General features: G+C 41.0%; 1 protein-coding gene across 1 annotated transcript in view; it reads left to right on the forward strand.

The window, feature by feature from the left end:
• The window catches only part of TSPAN8 (tetraspanin 8), a 43,106-nt gene extending 24,931 nt beyond the window's left edge, over positions 1-18,175 (forward strand). The window contains exons 7-8 of the mRNA XM_073620042.1: positions 8,880-8,963; positions 14,091-18,175. Of these exons, the coding sequence (XP_073476143.1) occupies positions 8,880-8,963; positions 14,091-14,144 (138 nt within the window). The 3' untranslated portion in view covers positions 14,145-18,175. The remainder of the gene's footprint in view (positions 1-8,879; positions 8,964-14,090) is intronic.
• The last annotated feature ends 3,244 nt before the right edge of the window (positions 18,176-21,419 follow it).

Below are 21,419 nucleotides of genomic sequence, written 5' to 3' on the forward strand. Positions count from 1 at the left end.
CCTGAGCCATAGTGAAGGGAGGGCTTATATACTCCCAGCAGTTCCACATAATATGTAACTTGATTATAAGTTCATACATCTGCTGGGAGATACCTGCTGGTGGCCACCAGAACTACATCCTTTGGTGCTAAAAGCAACAGTGCCACCAGCTGGTGACCCAAGCAATAACACAGGTCCTGTCTATAATTTAAATCCCACTAGGCACCTGGTAGCCAGAGACCTTGTGATCTTTGCCTAGGTTTTAAGTCACATGATGTAGCTTAGGAAGCAGAAGTTTTTTTGGCATGGCAAGCAAGGTGTACTTGTCTTCTCAAAATCGCAATGTCACTTGGTAATGGTGATTTGATAGACCTACTGTACTATTATTATTATTATACAGGATCTATATAGCACCAACAGTTTACACAGCACTTTACAATATAAAAAAGGAGACAATACAGTTATAATACAATAAAATACAAGAGGATTAAGAGGGCTCTGCTCAGAAGAGCTTACAATCTAATATGGTGGGGCAGGTGGTACAAAAGGTTGTAACTGTGGGGAATGAGCTGATAGAAGTGGTAGAAGATAAGTTGGAAACGTGATAGGCTTTCCTGAAGAGATGAGTTTTCAGGGATCGCCTGAAGGTAGCAAGAGTAGGAGTAAGCCGGACAGGTGGGGGTAGCAAGTTCCAGAGGATGGGAGAGGCTCTGGAGAAATCCTGGAGGCGAGCATGAGAGGAGGAAACAAGAGAGCTTGAGAGTAGGAGCTCTTGAGAAAAGCAGAGAGGACGATTTGGGTGATATTTGGAGACAAGATTGGCGATGTAGCTCGGGACAAAGTTGTGAATGGCTTTGTATGTTGTGGTTAGTATTTTGAATTTAATTCGCTGGGTGATTGGGAGCCAGTATAGGGATTGGAGGAGAGGGTTGGCAGACACTGAGCGGTTGGTAAGGTGGATAAGTCTGGCAGCAGCATTCATGATAGACTGAAGAGGGGATAACCTATGGAGAGGCAGGCCAATGAGAAGGGAGTTGCAATAGTCAAGGCGAGAGATAAAAAGGGAGTGAATGAGGAGCTTGGTGGTTTCATTTGTTAAAAAGGGACGGATTTTAGAGCTGTTACGGAGGTGAATTCTACAAACTTTAGAATTTTGGACGATTGGACTTGAGGCTGAAATGACAAGTCAGAGTCTAGGATTACACCTAGTACCCTGGCGTGAGGGGAGGGACTGATAGTTGTATTGTTGATTTTGATGGAAAAGTCATGGAGGGGGCCACGGGCAGGGGGGAATATTAATAGCTCAGTTTTAGAGAGATTTAGTTTAAGGAAGTGGTGCGACATCCATGCTGATATTTCAGTTAGTAATGCGAGAGGAGACTGAAGGAGTGAGGTGAGGAGTAGTAGCTAGTAGCTACTAGTAGCTTATCAAAATCTTCCCATCTGGGCCACACATTTGCTTTGCACTTTCCATTCAACTTTAAAGGGACACTAAAGGTTCCCTTTTTTTTCTTTTAAAATAACAAACATGTTATGCTTTCCTCTCTGTGCGGTTGGTTTTGCACAGAGTGGCCATGATCCTCCTCTTCTGGGGTCCCTCCACGGCGCTCCTGGATCCTCCTCGCATTGAGTGACCTATTGGAGAAGCAATCTCCTTCAGGGCTCCCATGTCCTGCTGCTGCGTCCATAAACACAGACAGCAGGACTCGGCACCACCCCCCGACATCATTGGATTTGATTTACATCAGCGGGAGCCATTGGCTGCGCTGCTATCAATCTATCCAATCAAGAGCTGAGCCACCGGCCAGAGACTCCGGTGTTTGCTTTTCAGGTACGCAATTCAGCTGCAGCACTGATTTATTTATCTTGCCAGCAACAGCGTTTGCTCTCACGATACATAAATCAGCGACTCCAGCGCTGTGGTGATTTGGTGTATACCTGTCAGGAGAGTACTTACTGGGGCCGAGATGCCGAGAGCGGTCTGTCCTTGCAACTACGCGCACCCTGTCTCCTGGAGATGATACAGGGTATGGGTGGCACTAAGGAGCACGGGCCACCAGCAGGTGTAGAGTTCCTAGAGCAAGACTGCAGACCTGGATCTGGGGTTGCAGGGGTCTTGGAACTGGCTGAGGACTCGATGCTGGGTAAAGCAAGTAAGTCTGTAAACAAGCAGAGGGTCAAACACTGGTGACAGACAAGGCAAAGTCGGTTTAACAGGCCTAGGGTCAAACACTGGTGACAGGCAAAGCAAAGTCTGTTAAACAGGCCGAGCGTCAAACACTGGTGGCAGGCAAAGTCTATTAAACAGGCCGAGGGTCAATCCAGGAGAGAAGTAGCGTGGTAAGAACAGTCTGGGTCACAACAGGAAATCAGATACGTTCAAACAAGAAGCAGGAACCAACAGGAATCTGACGACAAACCAGCAACCCGTCTGGGCACTGGAGCCATTTTAAATAGGCCCGCCAGAGCATCACAACGGGCGTGCACAGGTCACCGCATGCACACGTGTGCTATCGCACACACGCACACGCCGCTCCATCGGGCCATCGCGCTGGAGTGCCAATCCACCGCGCACACGCACAGGACCATGGCGGATGCGGCTGGAAAAGACCCTTCTCTGACAATACCCATCATTAAAAGTGGTTGGATGCAGGACGGTATTCTAATGGTGGGCATGCCCACCTATCAATCTCTTTTTTCGTTCGGCCCACAGGCTGCATGAAAAAAAAGAACGTTATAATGTATGCCCAACAAGGACCAGCAACGTACTGCTATGTTGCTGGACTTTGAGTGTTTATACCAGAATGATGCCTGCAGGTTTAGGTATCATCTTGGTATCATTCTTTTCAGCCAGCAAACAGCTTTCACGTAAAAGAAAACCTAGCGTCTAATTAGCCGCTAGACTGCTTTTACAAGCAGTGGGAGGGAACACCCCAGCCCTCTTCCATGGTTTTCTCTGGCTCTCCTGTCCCACCGGGAACCTGAGAATGCAGCCGGTGGTTCCACCAGCTGACCATAGACCTGATCGAAGACCAGAACAGCTCCAATCGTCCCTATGGCCTAAGAAACCGGTAGCTAAGTGCATTTCATGACTTTGGTTTCGCCAGATATAAACAGCGCCATTGGGAAATTGGGAAAGCATCTTATCACACTGATCTTGGTGTGGTCAGATGCTTTGAGGGCAGAGGAGAGATCTAGAGTCTAATAGACCCCAATTAAAAAAAAAATATTAGGGGATATTTACATTCCCTGTGATAACAATAAAAATGATTAAAAAAAAAAAAAAAAAAAAAGCAAAATAAATCATTTAAAAAAAAAAAAAAGCAATGGCAAACGCAAGCGTCGGTCTCGTGTCATATGTAAACAGCAATTGCACCATGCATGTGGGGTATCACCGCGAATGTCAGATCGAGGGCTGTAATTTTAGCAGTAGACTTCCTCTGTAAATCTAAAGTGGAAACATGTAAAGGCTTTTAAAGGCTTTTAAAAATGTATGTCGTTTGTAGCCGCTGCACGATTGTGTGCAATTTTAAAGCATGTCATGTTTGGTTTGGTGTTTGGTATTTATCTACTCGGCATGAGATCATCTTTTTATACTTTACCAAACATTTGGGCAATATAGTGTGTATGCAAAAAAGTGTTTTTTTTTCCCCAAAAAATTGCGTTTGAAAAATCACTGCGCAAATACTGTGTGAAAAAAAAATTGCAACACCCATCATTTTAATCTGTAGGGCCTTTGCTTTACAAAATATATTGTTTGGGGGTTCAAAGTAATTTTCTAACAAAAGAAAAGTATTTTTTCATGTAAACAAAAAGTGTCAGAAAGGGCTTTGTCTTCAAGTGGTTAAAAAAGTGGGTGATGTGTGAAATAAGCTTCTAAATGTTGTGCATAAAATACCAGGACAGTTCAAAACCCCCCCAAATGACCCCTTTTTGGAAAGTAGACACCCCAAGTTATTTGCTGATAGGCATGTTAAGTCCATGGATATTTTATATTTCCCCACAAGTTTCGGGAAAATTACAATACATTTTTTTGTTCACAAAGCTGTCACTAAATGATATATTGCTCAAAAAGGCCATAGGCATATGTGGAGTGACACCCCAAAATACATTCTGGTACTCCTCCTGTGTACGAGGATACAACATGTGTGGGACTTTTTGGGAGCCTAGCCTCGTACAGCATCCCGAAAACCAATCACTGCCTTCAGGATTTCTAAGGGTGTAAAATGGTGATTTCACTTCTCACTACCTTACACAGTTTCGGAGGCCATGAAATGTCCAGGTACCACAACCCCCCCCCCCCAAATGACCCCATTTTGGAAAGTAGACACCCCAAGCTATTTGCTGAGAGGCATGTTGAGTCAATGGAATATTTTAAATGTTGCCACCAGTTTAGGGAAAATGACAATACTTTTTTTTTCACAAAGTTGTCACTAAATGATATATTGTTCAAATATGCCATGGGCATATGTGAAATTACACCCCAAAATACATTCTGCTGCTCCTCCTGTGTACGAGGATACAACATGTGTGGGACTTTTTGGGAGCCTAGCTGTGTACGGGACCCCGAAAACCAATCACCGCCTTCAGGATTTCTAAGGGTGTAAAATGGTGATTTTACTTCTCACTACCTATCACAGTTACGGAGGCCCTGAAATGTCCAGATAGCACAACCCCCCCCAAATGACCCCATGTTGGAAAGTAGACACCCCAAGATATTTGCTAAGAGGCATGGTGAATATTTTGCAGCTTCCATTTGTTTTTGAAAATGATGAAAGAAAAGGAAATTTTTTTTTTCTTTTTTCAATTTTCAAAACTTTGTGACAAAAAGCGAGATCTGCAAAATACTCAACATGCCTCTCAGCAAATAGCTTGGGGTATCTACTTTCCAAAATGGGGTCATTTGGGGGGGTTTGTGCTGTCTGGGCATTTCATGGCCTCGGAAACTGTGATAGGTGGTGAGGAGTGAAATTTACGCCCTTAGAAAGCCTGAAGACGGTGGTTGATTTTCGGGGTCCTGTACGCCCCTAGACTGCCAAAAAGTCCCACACATGTGATATCCCTGTACTCAGGAGAAGCAGTAGAATGTATTTTGGGGTGTAATTTCACATATGCCCATGGCATGTTTGAGCAATATATCATTTAGTGACAACTTTGTGGAAAAACAAATTATTGTCATTTTCCCGAAATTTGTGGCAAAATATAAAATATTCCATGGACTCAACATGCCTCTCAGCAAATAGCTTGGGGTGTCTACTTTCCAAAATAGGGTCATTTGGGGGGGGGTTGGGCTATCTGGGCATTTTATGGCCTCCGAAACTGTGTAAGGTAGTGAAGAGTGAAATCAAAAATTTACGCCCTTAGAAATCCTGAAGACGGTGCTTGGTTTTCGGGGTCCCGTACGTGACTAGGCTCCCAAAAAGTCCCAAACATGTGGTATCCCCGTAATCAGGAGAAGTATGAGAATGTATTTTGGAGTGTAATTTGACATATGCCCATGGCATGTTTGAGCAATATATCATTTCAGTGACAACTTTGTGTACATTTTTTTTATTTATTTTTTGTCATTTTTCAATCACTTATGACAAAAAAATAAAATATTCAATGTGCTCAACATGCCTCTCAGAAAATTCCTTGGGGTGTCTACTTTCCAAAATGGGGTCATTTGTGAGGGGGGGGGGGTTGTACTGCCCTGCCGTTTTAGCACCTCAAGAAATGAGATAGGCAGTCATAAACTAAAAACTGCATAAATTCCAGAAAATGTACCCTAGTTTGTAGACGCTATAACTTTTGCGCAAACCAATAAATATACGCTTTTTTTTTTACCCGAAACATGTGACTGGATACATTTTGGCCTAAATGTATGACTAAAATTGAGTTTATTGTATTTTTTTATAACAAAAAGTAGAAAATATCTTTTTTTTTTCAAAATTTTCGGTCTTTTTTTGTTTATATTGCAAAAAATAAAAACCCTAGAGGTGATCAAATACCACCAAAAGAAGGCTCTATTTGTGGGAAAAAAAGGATGCAAATTTTGTTTGGGTACAGCATTGCATGATCACGCAATTACCAGTTAAAGCAGCGCAGTGCCAAATTGTAAAAAGTGCTCTGGTCAGGGAGTAAAACCTTCTGGGGCTGAAGTGGTTGAAGGGACTTTTTTTTTTTTTAAACAACATTTTCTTTTTTTTTTATTGCAATTTAGTGTAAATATGAGATCTGGGGTCTTTTTAACCCTAGATCTCATTGTTAAGAGGTCCTGTCATGCTTTTTTCCTATTACAAGGGATGTTTACATTCCTTGTAATAGGAATAAAAGTGACACATTTTTTTTTTAAAAGAGCATGTAAAAATAAAAAATAAAAAGTAAAATAAATAAGAAAAAAAAACAAAACATTTTTTAACGCGCCCGTCCCACCGAGCTCGTGTGCAGAAGCGAACGCATACGTGAGTAGCTCCCGCATATGAAAACTGTGTTTAAACCACACATGTGAGGTATCACGATCCACGATCGTTAGAGAGAGAGCAAGAATTCTATCCCTAGACCTCCTCTGTAACTCAAAACATGCAACCTGCAGAATTTTTCAAACGAGGCCTATGGAGATTCTTAAGGGTAAAAGTTTTTTGCCATTCCAATTTAGAAGCGTGACATGTTAGGTATCAATTTACTCGGCGTAACATCATCTTTCACAATATTAAAAAAAATGGGCTAACTTTACTGTTGTCTTATTTTTTGATTCAAAAAAGTGTTTTTTTTTTCAAAAAAAGTGTGTTTGTAAGACCGCTGCGCAAATACAGTGTGACAGAAAGTATTACAATGACCTCCATTTTATTCTCTAGGGCAGTGGTCATCAGCCCTGTCCTCAGGGCCCACTAACAGGCCAGGTTTGCAAGATAACTGAAATACATCACAGGTGATATCATTTGCTGCTCAGTGATTGCAGTATATAAAACCTGACCTGTTAGTGGGCCCTGAGGACAGGGTTGATGACCACTGCTCTAGAGTGTTAGAAAAAATATATATATAATGTTTGGGGGCTCTAAGTAATTTTCTAGCAAAAAAAAACTGATTTTAACTTGTAAACAACAAGTTTGAAAAATAGGCCTGACCGCTAACCCCCCTAACCGCTATCACCACTCCCCTTTATTAACGTTATTATAACTCTATTAATCAATACAAGCAAATATATACACTTTGGACATTGGTATTTTAATGTGGACTTACACATTAACAAATAAGTTGAGGCAATTATAAACACTGTAATCAGAGAGTCTTAGCTCTTTTTGGGTTTATGTTTTTTTGTTTTTTTTTTGTTTGTTCAACATGTTCCATTAGGTAAAACATAAAAGTAGATATACTGTTCATACTTTAACTACAGCAACATATTGGTTATTATGTTTGACAAGTGACTTTCTGCATGCACCTTTTATAAACAAATAAACACTTAAAAAAAAAAAAAAAAAAAAAAAAAACAACACACGTCAATTTTTATTTCTGTCTGTGCCCCCATTAAGGATATTCACCCTCTCTATATGTCCTGTTTACTGTTATTATCAAAAATGAAAGCAAAAGAAAATTTCACATTTTGGGCTGACACCAGAAAAAAAATGTTCCAAAAGGAACAATAGTTTTGGTGACCCTGGTGACACCCAGGGAAATCTCCCCAGGAGGACATAGATGGCAAAAAAAAAAAAAAAAACTGAAAGATGTATAACCCTCAGTTACTCTATCCAAAATTATTAAAAAAAGTTTTTCCTTTAGTTACACTTTACCTATTTGTGCATTACTTTTATCCATTTTTAGTTTCATGAATATTCTGCTTTTATTGCTCTAAGGCAGGTGTACTCCTTTCATTATGTCATTGAATCATTGTAGGGCTTTACCGCTGTGCCCAACTGCCTGCAACCTTTAATGAACTGTACCCACTCTGTCTGCAGATGAACTTACTCAGTATTACTTGGATACAAAGTGACATTGTTTAACTCTTTTACTGTGCAGAATTTCTTTGTAAACAGTAAAAACACAGTACATAATTTCATTGTGACTTTCTCTTCAATTGTCCCAAATCTTTAATAGTGCTAGTCCCAGCATTATCGGGAGGGGGGGGGGGGAACACACCTTTGCTGCCATTGTGCTATTGTGCCATTGTGTTATTGTGCCATTGTGCTAATGTGCAATTGTGCTATTGTGCCATTGTGCTATTTGCTGGGATTCCAGTGCGCCCCTGTTCCTTTGGGGGGGTTCCCTTCAGGTATATCTACCCTCAATCTATCCATTATTATATATGTGCTCTTGCTATGGAGGCTCTCAAAATTTATAGAGTTAGAACCGCAGATAATACTGGGGTGCCTTGTCGCGGCTTCTGCAGATTATGCATGTATTTGCAAATGTGTGCAAACTAAACCTGTTTTATGTGAACTGTTAGACAGGACAATTCGGTTTGTTGCAGGCTGGTTGGTAAGTTGGGCTGGGAATTTTTCTTTTTTGTGTTGCCCTTCGATGTGCTCCTTGTTGTTAAGGCCGGTTATAGGTTGGGGCAGTTACTGTTGTACTGCTAGTCCCAAACATATAAATAGAGTGCACAGCTATGGAAGAAAAACTCACATTTTGTAACTCATCTCATCCAAGAGATGAGAGAGAGAGGAGGGATGCTGTGTGTTAGTATGTCCCAAAATCATGACCAAAGGCCTCATCGTGTGTGCCACAAAACTCTCCATGACACATCCTGGGTGGAAACGTCCATCTACTGTATCTAGGTGGTAACGCCCTCTTAAATACTTATGGGGTGTTATTTTATGGGGTGTAAATGATAATAATGTAACAGTAAAAAATGAAACATATCCCTTTATATATGATTGGTGGAAATATCTGCTCTAAAAACACTGTTTTTTTTCCCTTCACAGACTTGTAATTCTGTATTCACTGAATACTTCGAAAAACATCTCCTCATCATCATTGGAATTGCATTTGGACTGGCAGTGGTAGAGGTACTAATATTAATAATTAAAACTGCAGCTGACACAAATACTTAGTGTATGTTTCAAGTGAGAACAGTAGTATATTTCAACTGCACCTGTGCCTAGACGATTGGCATTAAATATTTACATATTCTAAACAGTAGTTTAACACACTTCATCCCTGACCTCTGTAGATTTAATGGCCCTTTCATATGGACTGTGTTTGGTCCAGTCAGTAGGGAACCCGTAAACACATCCCATGCGGAATCGGAAAAAAAAACATAATGGGTGTCACCTTTGTGACATTCCTGTCTGTTAATTTTTTGCTGCATTTGAAAAACTGAGCTTTCTGGACCCTTATTGAATCTATGGGTTGCTGGGTTTAAACAGACTTGCACCCTGTCATAGTTACAGTGGGTATAGAAAAGAATCACCCCTTTTAAAATAATCACATTTTGTTGCTTTGCAGCCTGAAATGAAGACAGACACAGCTTTTGTTTTATCCAGCTATAATAACTCAGTGCAACTTATAGCATCCAAGTGAGTGATATAACACCAACATGTCAGAAAAAAATAAAAAACAGAATTGCTGAGATGGAAAAAGGATCACCCCCTTGTGTTAGTATTTTGTTGACCCACCTTTTGCTTTAATTACCACCTTTAGTCTGTTGGGATATGTCTCTACTAACTTTGCACATTTAGACTTTGCAATATTTGCCCAGTCTTCTTTACAGAACTGCCCAAGTTCAGTTAAATTTGATAATGACTGTTTGTTGACCGCAGTATTCAAGTAATTCCACAGATTTTCAATGGGGTTTGGGTTTGGGCTCCGACTATTTACAGTTTTCTGTTTCAACCACTGTGTTGTCATTTGTGCTTTGGGCCATTGTCATGTTGGAAGGTAAACCTTCTTCCCATTGACAACTTTTTGTTAGAGGGCAGCAGATTTTCCTCAAGAATTTGATGGTATTTTGCCCCATCCATTTCTCCTTCTATCCTGGCAAGTGTTCCAGTCCCTGCAGAAGAGAAACACCTCCATCACAGGATATTACCACCTCCATGTTTTACTGTAGGAATGGTGTTATATGGATGGTGAGCTGTGCTGGATTTCCACCAAATGTATAATTTGGTGTTGAGGCCAAATAATTCAATGTTAGTCTCATCCGACCATAACACCTTTTTTCATGTGGCCTCAGCATCTTGAAGGTGCGTTTTGGCAAAGCTCAGGTGTGACTGCATGTGGCCTTTTTTTGAGGAGTGTCTTTTTTCTTGCTACCCTCCCATACAAGCCACATTTGTGGAGAATTTGTGATATTGTTGTCACATGCACACAATGACCACTCTTTGTCATAAATTCCTGCAACTGCTTCAGAGTTGCTGTAGGCCTCTTGGTAGCCTCTCTGACATAGTTTCCTCTTGGCTCTTTCATCCAGTTTGCAGTGACGTCCTGATCCAGGGAGGGTCTGTGTTGTATCAAATACATTATACTTCTTAATAATGGACTTCACTGTGCTCCTAGGCATTGATAAAGCCATTGAATTTTTTTTTTATCCATCTCCTGACTTGTGCCTTTCCACATCTTTATCCTGGAGATCCCGGAGATAGTGCCTTGCCACCCATAGTTGATTGCTTCAGTTGCACTTTTAGAGATTGAAATGCTCCAGCAAAGCTCGTTTCACCCCCGTTCACATTTCCAAAAGTAGTTCCTACACTACTTTTGGCGACTTCAGGGGCCATTTCAATAGACATCTGTGCATTAACCCACACAGATGTCTTTCAAGTCGCCCCCCAAAGTTTAACTGAAATGTGGCTTTGAAATCGTGCTAGTTGATGAACTTGCATGATTTCAAAGCCATGCTCAGTGTGAACAAGGGCTTAATGTTGAGCTAATCAAAATAACCACAGCTAATCACAGTTGAAAGTCAAGTGGCTTTGTGTGCCATTGAGAAGGTGATTAGCTACACATGATTGAGTTTACAAGTCATTTTTAGGAGGGGGCATTTTCTGACATGTTGTTGTTATACCTTTCACTTGGATGTTATAAGTTGCACAATGGGATAAGACGAAAACTGTGTCTGTCTTCATGTCAGGCTGCAACACAACAAAATGTGATTATTTTAAAGGGGGTGATTCTTTTCTATACCCACTGCAGGTCCACAGGTGAAACAATTGACAGGTAGACCTGATTAGATTTCCTTTGTGAGTGAAGTTATCAAATCACAAAGATTCCAACAAAGATTCTATAGTCAGTTTTCAGCCAGCTTCTAAAGCTGGACAAATACTGATAACAGATTCCTCCACTCACGCTATACAGTTCAGCTGACATTTTTCCAGCAGGCTCCTTCAACAATAATCGACTGAATGATCGACTTTTGTAGAATGAAGTGGAGACAGCAGAACCACCCACTAAACAAATTTTGTTTGGTTCCTCAGTTATAGTCAGCTTGACAGAGTGTTGTGAGTTTTGAAAATTAATTTCTCCGGGATGCTTATAGATGCAGAGATGACTGAGGGCTTGTTTTAAAGTGCATTTGCTACTTCTCCAGAATATGTAAATATTTTCAGTGTGCATTATGTAAGCATTTATCTTTAAATTTTACACTAGCATTTAACCCCTCCATGTTGGGCATTGTACAATATTTATATATCAACATCTATCATTACAGATAGATAAGTAAACCATTCTAATCACAACAATAACAAACAAAACAGACTCATGAAGACTCCCTTTCCAGAACAGCCCCATGTTTTCAAGTTTCACAAAATGTTTGTCCCTGAGATTTCTATATTTATTAAATGTACAATAGAAACCTCTTATGTATAAGTGTTAACCTGGCTTTTGAAGGAAATAATAAAATACAAATAGTATCTATAGCATGAGGCAATATATACTTGAGTATTTTCAAGTGAAATGTTTAAGGACATTAAAGGTTTATGTACACGTGTTGTGACAATGTGTGGTAAAACTTTGTGCAGTGCATTGTGGTTCTATTAATTTAGAATGGGATCCCAAGGCCACAGTATATGCCAATGCACCCAGCTACAAATATAATGCCCTCTCCTTGTTCTAATATTAGAAACATTGGTTATCACCTCCTGGGGTTACCCCTAGATGTCCCAGTCCTGGTCTGAACAGTTCATCATCACCTTCTCTGGTTCTCTGCTTTCACCATTGAAAATTCTTAACCCCCCCTGAGAGCACCTACAAGTAATGGTGCAATCAGCTTGAAGTGGCTGATAACAGAAAACAATAGACTGCCATTTATGTACAGTAAATGTTACAATGTACATATTTAAAGGCTGAAATCCAGGAAAAAATATATTTTTTATTTTGCTATGCTAATTTAAACTACCTCTATTCATGCTGCCCCTTGTCTGGCTGCTGCTGCATTTGGGAAAATTTTTTATTTTATTTATTCTGTACGGTACTATAAGCACTGATCATCTGGCACCAAGACAATTCCAGCTGTAGTACAGCTCTGATAGCGGGCCGCCTTAAAAATAATTTTATACTACAGTTCCCCTTTAACTTCTGTCAACATTTAGACATTTCTACATGCAGTACATACACTATATTCTCAAAAGTATTGGGACACCTGCCTTTACACTCACATGAACTTTAATGGCATCCCAGTCTAAGTCCATAGGGTTCAATACTGAGTTGGCCCACCCTTTGCAGCTATAACCGCTTTAACTCTTCTGGAAAGGCTGTCCACAAGGTTTAGGAGTGTGTCTATGGGAACATTTGACCATTCTTCCAGAAGCGCATTTGTGAGGTCAGGCACTGATGTTGGACTAGAAGGCCTGGCTCGCAGTCTCTGCTCAAATTCATCCCAAAGGTGTTCTGTCAGGTTGAGGTCAGGACTCTGTGCAGGCCAGTCAAGTTCCACCACCCCAAACTCGCTTATCTATGTCTTTATGGACCTTGCTTTGTGCACTTGTGCACAGTCATGTTGGAAGGGGCCATCCCCAGACTGTTCCCACAAAGTTGCATGAAATTGTACAACATTTTCTTGGTATACTGACATCTTAAGAGTTCCCTTCACTGGAACTAAGGGGCAAAGCCCAACCCCTGAAAAACAACCCCGCGCTATAATCCCCCCTCCAACAAATGATTTGGTTCAGTGCACAAAGCAAGGTCCATGAAGACATGTATGAGCGAGTTTGGGGTGGAGGAACTTGACTGGCCTGCACAGAGTCCTGACCTCAACCCGATAGAACACCTTTGACTGCGAGCCAGGCCTTTTCGTCCAACATCAGTGCCTGACGTCACAAATGGGCTTATGGAAGAATGGTCAAACATTCCCATAGACACACTTCTAAACCTTGTGGACAGCCTTCCCAGAAGAGTTGAAGCTCTTATAGCTGCAAAGGGTGGGCCAACTCAATATTGAACCGTATGGATTAAGACTGGGATGCCATTAAAGTTCATGGGCGTTGCAGGCATCCCAATACATTTGGCAATATAATGTATTAGGTAATATTCATAAAGCTGAATTCTGGGCCATTATAAAAATGACTAGTTAGTGAAGTAATATTTTTAATAAAGTGTATTTGTAGCTAAAACTTTTTTTTAAGAAAATTATAAGAAATCCAATATTTTACAGGTTTCATTGGAACAGTAGGTAATCATTCCATGGACAGACAACTGTCTGAAAAAATTTCCTTTCACTTTAAAGATATTTTTCTATTCCTACCCTATTCAACCCCCCCCCCCCCCCCCCCCAAAAAAAATATTTATCTTTGCTATAAATATCGGCTAAATACCTCACTGAGTGCCTTTGACCACCTGCACTCAGACTGGGGGAAGGATAGTCAGCACTTCAGCAGGTCGGTTGGTGATGTAGTGCACATTTGCTGAACATTCTAACATTGGAGTAGAGTAAGTAAATAGATGACAGTCTGGATATGTTTCAATTAAAGTTATTAACAAAGCTGAGCTACTTTTGCAGTGCAGGTTAAATGGGCACTGAGGCTTACTGTCCAGTAGATGTGCCCATATCCCAAAACTAGCTAAACAGAATTACAATTTCTTTGACAATAAAAGCAGTTCTCACATATGGGTTTCAGCTATGCAATTGGCTTCTTTCCTTTTAGTATGTAAGCAAATATCTAATATTGTAGGACAATATTCATACACTTGTCTTGTCCTTCCAGCTTTTTGGCCTCGGATTTTCTATGACATTGTACTGCCAAATAGGAAAGAAATGAGGAAACGGATGAGACACTGCAAGCTACCCTAGGAAGCAACCTGGTAGAACACTCCTGCAAGCATTTTATGTTATAATATATCTTCAATACAATAAACTGTAGATATACCTGATATAGAAATGTGTTTTGTAAGTCATATTCAGCAGTCACTAAAAGCAGTACTAACTACAGTACTTTAGCAACCAGCTGACAATTACTTGTTACTCCTGATCTGTTAAATGGAACTAGCTGTTGTAGGGTTCTGTAGTTTGCACATCATTGTTTCTTTTAACATTCTAATTAATGTAAGTTCGGCACAAACTTTGGCAATTTAAACTAGGTATATAATAAAAATGTCATAAGCAAAGGTTACCTTTGGTGAAAAGTGCACATCACAATAATTAGTAGATCACGAGGCAGCTGAAATGATATGCAAATGTTGACTTTTCCTTTAATAGTCAAGTGGGAGGACCACCTTCTCCTATCTGCAAAATTTTCTAATTGGTCCTTGGGTCATGGGTCAATAATCACTAGAGAAGCTTGGGAAACAGGAGGGAGCAGGGCCACATGCTTGGTTTGAATTATTCAGGTATGTCACAAGCTTATTATAAAGTAATCCTTTTCATCCACAAAAAGTTGAAAAGCAGCTTTGGGGCGAGGCAGGAATGTCTGCACCGATCTCCCAGTGTGTGTGTGTGTGTGTGTGTGTGTGTGTGTGTGTGTGTGTGTGTGTGTTTTTTTAACTTTTTTTAGATCTGCCAGACCCTCAATGTGATTGTATATTCATATAATGGGAGACAAAATGAATGACTAGCCTTCCCCTTTCCATGTCCTTTGTTTATCTCCTGGTCCCTCAGCATTATGGACAAGCTTAATAACCAATAGCTAGATGTAGAGAGGTGGCCAGCTTTTGATTTTAGTAGGTATTGTCATGCCAACTTAAAATCACTTTAGTAGACATGTGCAGGCACTGACTTTTTTTTACAACTTTAGGTTGAAGAAAACATTTATTTTAAATAAGCTTATAGGTATGTTTATGCAATCTTGTTAGATCCTTCAATGTAATACATGCATCAATTTAAATTCACATTTTTTGTTTCAATAATATCAACATTTATTGTATCAAAAGCAAAACTGTTTATTGAAAACTGTTTGTTTGAATATTACTACTCTTCATTAAAGGTATATTTAAAGCTCAGCTCCGGGTATGATTTTTAATGCATTGCTCCAGCTTGGGTCAATCTTATGCAGCGTACACACTAGCGGACTTTTCTATCGGACTGGTCCAATGGACCGAGTCCGGCGGACAATCCGATCATGTGTGGGCTTCATCGGACCTTCAGCTGACTTTTCCAGTTGAAAATCTGATGGACTTTAGATTTGAAACATGCTTCAAATCTTTCCGACGGACTCGAGTCCGGTTGAAAAATCCGCTCGTCTGTGTGCTAGTCCGACGGACGAAACCCACGCTAGGGCAGCTATTGGCTACTGGCTATAAACTTCCTTACTTTAGTCCGGTGTACGTCATCACGTACGAATCTGTTGGACTTTGATGTGATTGTGTGTAGGCAAGTCCATTAGTTCAAAAGTCCATTGGAAGTCTGTCAAAAGTCAGTCGAAAGTCCGTTGGAAAGTCCATCGGACCAATATAGTCGAAAAGTCCGTCCGTGTGTACGCAGCATAAGTTTATATATTACATACCTGTGGGACCCCTGTGAAAGCAGAAAATCACTGTAGGAGTTCTCTGATTGGATGCTGTGAAGAGGCAGTTAGGTGATGTCATGATCCCCACCTCATTCAATAAGAAAACACCTTGTATCCTTTAAAAAAATTTGAGGTGTTCTGTATATAGTGACCATGCCAAACAAGTGACCCACTGTGTTCACTATCCAAAAGGTCAGCCACTCAATAAAGGACCCGGAAGACTGCAGCATTCGCTGTAGCATAACTGACTACTATAGTGTTTTTCCACTTCCACACTGGTCCCTCAGGTATAGAACATTTTTACTTACATTATTCCAAGCTGGACTAATGTGATTATGCAGTAATACCAAACCTAGATGTCATCTTTACATTTCCCAAGCAAAGATGCTGTTCCAGGCTTTTTCCAGTGGAGATCACATGATAAAAAGCCTAGGCATTTTGTCACATACGCTCCGTTGAAGGGAAGTATTAGCCATTCTTAACTCTGATTACTCCTGCATCAGCACTGAACAATTTGGTCAACAAGAGGTGTAGGGAGCAACGAACAGCATTTTTTTAATGGAAAAATGTTAAACATAAAAGCCCTACTCTTAATTTTTATTTTACCTCTCAGGAAGACTATTGATATAACTTTCCGTAAACATAACAAAAAAAAGGAGCGTTCACAGGGTTGCAGAAAACCTCTTTTTATTATAATATGCTAAAAATCAATGTATTGCACATGCAATCCTAAAACATGATCACAGACCTGTCAGCAGGCTTAGGTTCCACATATAGCACCAGGTCTCTCTGGAGGTGCTTCGGTTACCAGACTGTCAATCTCATCCCCTCTTTGGAGTGGACACTCTGGACATACAAAGTGCTCCATTTTCCAACTGCCTTTATGTTAGTACCCTGTTTCCCCCGAAAATAAGACCTAGCGTGATTGTCGGTGATGGCTGCAATATAAGCCCTACCTCCCAAATAAGCCCTAGTTAAAATCCTTGTAGGTATTATTTTCAGGGTAGGGCTTATTTTCAGGGAAAAATGGTAGGGCTTATTTGGGGGTAGGGCTTATATTGCAGCCATCACCGACAATCACGCTAGGTCTTATTTTCGGGGAAACAGGGTAGGTGAGAACTGCATTTCTTCTCTCCACCAGCTTGCTTCCTAGTTGGGATAGTTTGCAACTCTGCAAGGGACGTGGTGCTACACGTGGAACCATGGCTGATGCAAGGATTTTTGACACCCTAGGCGAAACCTAATTTTGCGGCTGCCATTGGCTCCACCCATGACTCCACTCCCTTTACCCTGCCCATGTGACAGGAGGCGTTGCTATACAGGAAGCATCGGCTCTGCTTCCTCTAGCGCTGGCTCCTGTGCTGCGCCTCTAATTACACTACTGGCCAGATGAAGCAGCTGCCTGAGACTGAGTCAGTTACATGCTGTAGCCTGCAGAGCATGCAGGCATGGAGGTAGGCATAGGAGGCTGCCTAGTTTGCCTAGCGGTAGCACAGGCCCTGCGTGGAACTTCAATCTGTTGACATGCCTGTGATGAAGTTTTATTGTAAGTGCAATACATTGGTTTTCCTATTACAGTAAAAGGTGACTTTTTTGTGCAGTCCTGTGAGCTTTCTCTTCTACTGCCATGTTTTAGGAGGAATAGAATAGTGCTTATAGATATGTGATAAGCTAGCAAGGAAAGCAGTTTGCTATTAGTGTGTAAGTTCTCTTTGAAAGTTTCTATAGCCATCAGTAAACATTTAAAAATAGGTCTGCTTCCATGTGCATTCATGTTATTTTTGTTTTTTCTTTCTGCATTAAAGAATTTGTCCACCTTTTCACCCAAAAAATTAAAAAGGTGAACTGACTTACAACATTCCCCTACTCCTCTGTTTACTGCTGCATGTACCTCATATGATCCCCATCTTCTGAAATCCTTTTCAGCTGGTATAACCGCACAGCACTTCACAAAACTTCACAAAATACTGCACAGCCACAGATTGCTCATTTATTAGCACTAGCCAGGTGACCGTGCTGGCCAATGAGAATCTCTGCTGCGTTTTGGATTGCCATCCTGAAAAAAAGGAGCCAGTGCTGACCAATGAGCATTCACCATTGCTTGCATTATGCACAGCCTCTGGCACTATGTAGTGAAGTTTTAAAGTGCCAGACCCTTTAATTGACTGGGGCAGACAGTGAAAGATGGGGATGGGGAAGGTGTGCTATTTTTTGTAAAAAGGTGGTCTAACACTTTAATTTGAATGATATCATGTATCACATTTTTAGGACATTTTTTTTATTATAGTTTAATAACTATAAGAGTAATTTGATTTTGTATTGCTAAAAATAAAAACTTTTTAAAACAATTCAACATTTTGCAGAATATATGTTTGGATTTTATGCATCATTGTAAAACTTTGCATCATTAAAGTGGATGTAAACCCGATTCATGAAATTTGAGCTGGGCACATATATCTGTAGTGTTTTCTTATCTCTCACCAAAGCACTGAGTCCATGTGTTTCTGCTGCTCGGTAGCTCTGTTATCAGCCTGATAACTTCTGACAAGTTCTCTAAGATGGGAGATAAAACCAGCCTGAAGTTTGTGTCATGGGAGGTTGCTATAAATAAATTAGCAGAGAGCTGAACTATTCACAGCAGAGCTCTGCACAATACTTCATTCCTTTGCCAATGTGGAGTGGGGGTGTTGGCCTTTCCTCCAATCAGCTGTCTTGGCTGTATGCCAATAATCCACTCTCAGTGCTGAACAGAAAGAGAAAATCTCTAACACGATGTACACTTTCTAAAGGATATATAAAGTTGAAGAAAGCAGATATACAAGTAAGACTTATAAAGGAAGGTTTGTTTAATCCCTGTGTATCATCTGAGGCTGTTCACTTCACTGGGTATATGTGAGGGTTTGTATCCACTTTAAGCAATGCTCATATTATCATACAACTGTGCAAGACTCTAAAGTACCCTAATGTAGAATACTTTAATGGTATAATAGTTTCATGGTTTAATAGTTTCACCAACTTTATTTTTTAATTTTTTTGTCAAGCCTATAATACAACTATATAGTACAAAAGTTCTGAAGCTGCTAGGAAGACAAACTTACCTCCATTCTGGAGTTGGTTTACGGTTCCAGAATTTGCCTTTCTTATCACAAATCTTCCAAAATTACAAAAACCACACAATTATGTCAAAGTACATGGATCTTGATTTACTACAGTAATACCACTCAGAAATGTGCATTTTACCCCAATGGATTATCTAGAAGATATCAGTTAATGGGTTTACAGAGTCATTGGTATTCAATTGCAGAGAAGGAAATACAGGATCATCCATCAGGTCAGTAAAAACACTAGTTCTCTAGGGGGTCAAGGCTCCTTTTGCCAAGATGGTGTCCAGCCACTCAGAATGCAGGGAAGGTTGCTGACAGTGGCAGATCATTGAACATTTACCATAGCCATGACTCTACTGCGTAATCTAAACCCTTACTCTACTGTGTCACTTTGGTTTTGTTCTTACTCTACTGTGTCACATGAGTGTACTGTTTAACCTGAGCCCTGACTCTACTGTGTAACCTGAGCCCTGACTCTACTGTGTAACCTGAGCTATGACTCTACTGTGTAACCTGAGCTATGACTCTACTGTGTAACCTGAGCTATGACTCTACTGTGTAACCTGAGTCCTGACTCTACTGTATAACCTGAGTCCTGACTCTACTGTATAACCTGAGTCCTGACTCTACTGTGTAACCTGAGTCCTGACTCTACTGTGTAACCTGAGCCCCGATTTTACTTTGTAACCTGAGCCCTGACTCTACTGTGTAACCTGAGCCTTGACTCTACTGTGTAACCTGAGCTATGACTATACTGTGTAACCTGAGCTATGACTATACTGTGTAACCTGAGCCCTGACTATACTGTGTAACCTGAGCCTTGACTCTACTGTGTAACCTGAGCTATGACTATACTGTGTAACCTGAGCTATGACTATACTGTGTAACCTGAGCCCTGACTATACTGTGTAACCTGAGCCATGACTCTACTGTGTAACCTGAGCCCTGATTCTACTGTGTAATCTGAGCCCTGACTATACTGTGTAACCTGAGCCCTGACTATACTGTGTAACCTGAGCCCTGACTATACTGTGTAACCTGAGCCCTGACTATACTGTGTAACCTGAGCCCTGACTATACTGTGTAACCTGAGCCCTGACTATACTGTGTAACCTGAGCCTTGACTCTACTGTGTAACCTGAGCTATGACTATACTGTGTAACCTGAGCCCTGACTATACTGTGTAACCTGAGCCTTGACTCTACTGTGTAACCTGAGCTATGACTATACTGTGTAACCTGAGCCCTGATTCTACTGTGTAACCTGAGCCCTGACTATACTGTATAACCTGAGCCCTGACTATACTGTGTAACCTGAGCCCTGACTATACTGTATAACCTGAGCCCTGACTATACTGTATAACCTGAGCCCTGACTATACTGTGTAACCTGAGCTATGACTATACTGTGTAACCTGAGCCCTGGCTATACTGTGTAACCTGAGCCTTGACTCTACAGAGTAATCTGAGCCCCGACTCTACTGTGTAACCAGAGTCCTGATTCTACTGTGTAACCTGAGCCCTGACTATACTGTGTAACCTGAGCCTTGACTCTACTGTGTAACCTGAGCTATGACTATACTGTGTAACCTGAGCCCTGACTATACTGTGTAACCTGAGCCTTGACTCTACTGTGTAACCTGAGCTATGACTATACTGTGTAACCTGAGCTATGACTATACTGTGTAACCTGAGCCCTGACTATACTGTGTAACCTGAGCCATGTCTCTACTGTGTAACCTGAGCCCTGATTCTACTGTGTAATCTGAGCCCTGACTATACTGTGTAACCTGAGCCCTGACTATACTGTGTAACCTGAGCCCTGACTATACTGTGTAACCTGAGCCATGACTCTACTGTGTAACCTGAGCCCTGATTCTACTGTGTAATCTGAGCCCTGACTATACTGTGTAACCTGAGCCCTGACTATACTGTGTAACCTGAGCCCTGACTATACTGTGTAACCTGAGCCCTGATTCTACTGTGTAACCTGAGCCCTGACTATACTGTATAACCTGAGCCCTGACTATACTGTGTAACCTGAGCCCTGACTATACTGTATAACCTGAGCCCTGACTATACTGTATAACCTGAGCCCTGACTATACTGTGTAACCTGAGCTATGACTATACTGTGTAACCTGAGCCCTGGCTATACTGTGTAACCTGAGCCTTGACTCTACAGAGTAATCTGAGCCCCGACTCTACTGTGTAACCAGAGTCCTGATTCTATTGTGTAACCTGAGCCCTGACTATACTGTGTAACCCGAGCCTTGACCCTACAGAGTAATCTGAGCCCTGACTCTACTGTGTAACCTGAGTCCCGACTCTACTGTGTAACCTGAACCCTGACTGTACTGTGTAATCTGAACCCTGATTATAGTATGTAAATCTGAGCCTTGACTACTGAGTAATCTGAACCCTGACTATACCGTGGGTCAGGAAAGGAACATTCCTGTTTGCAGACGCACAAATCTAAAAAAACCTGCTC

The sequence above is a fragment of the Aquarana catesbeiana genome, linkage group LG03 (genome assembly GCF_042186555.1).
Source record: "Aquarana catesbeiana isolate 2022-GZ linkage group LG03, ASM4218655v1, whole genome shotgun sequence".
In the NCBI taxonomy this organism is placed as follows: Eukaryota; Metazoa; Chordata; class Amphibia; order Anura; family Ranidae; genus Aquarana; species Aquarana catesbeiana.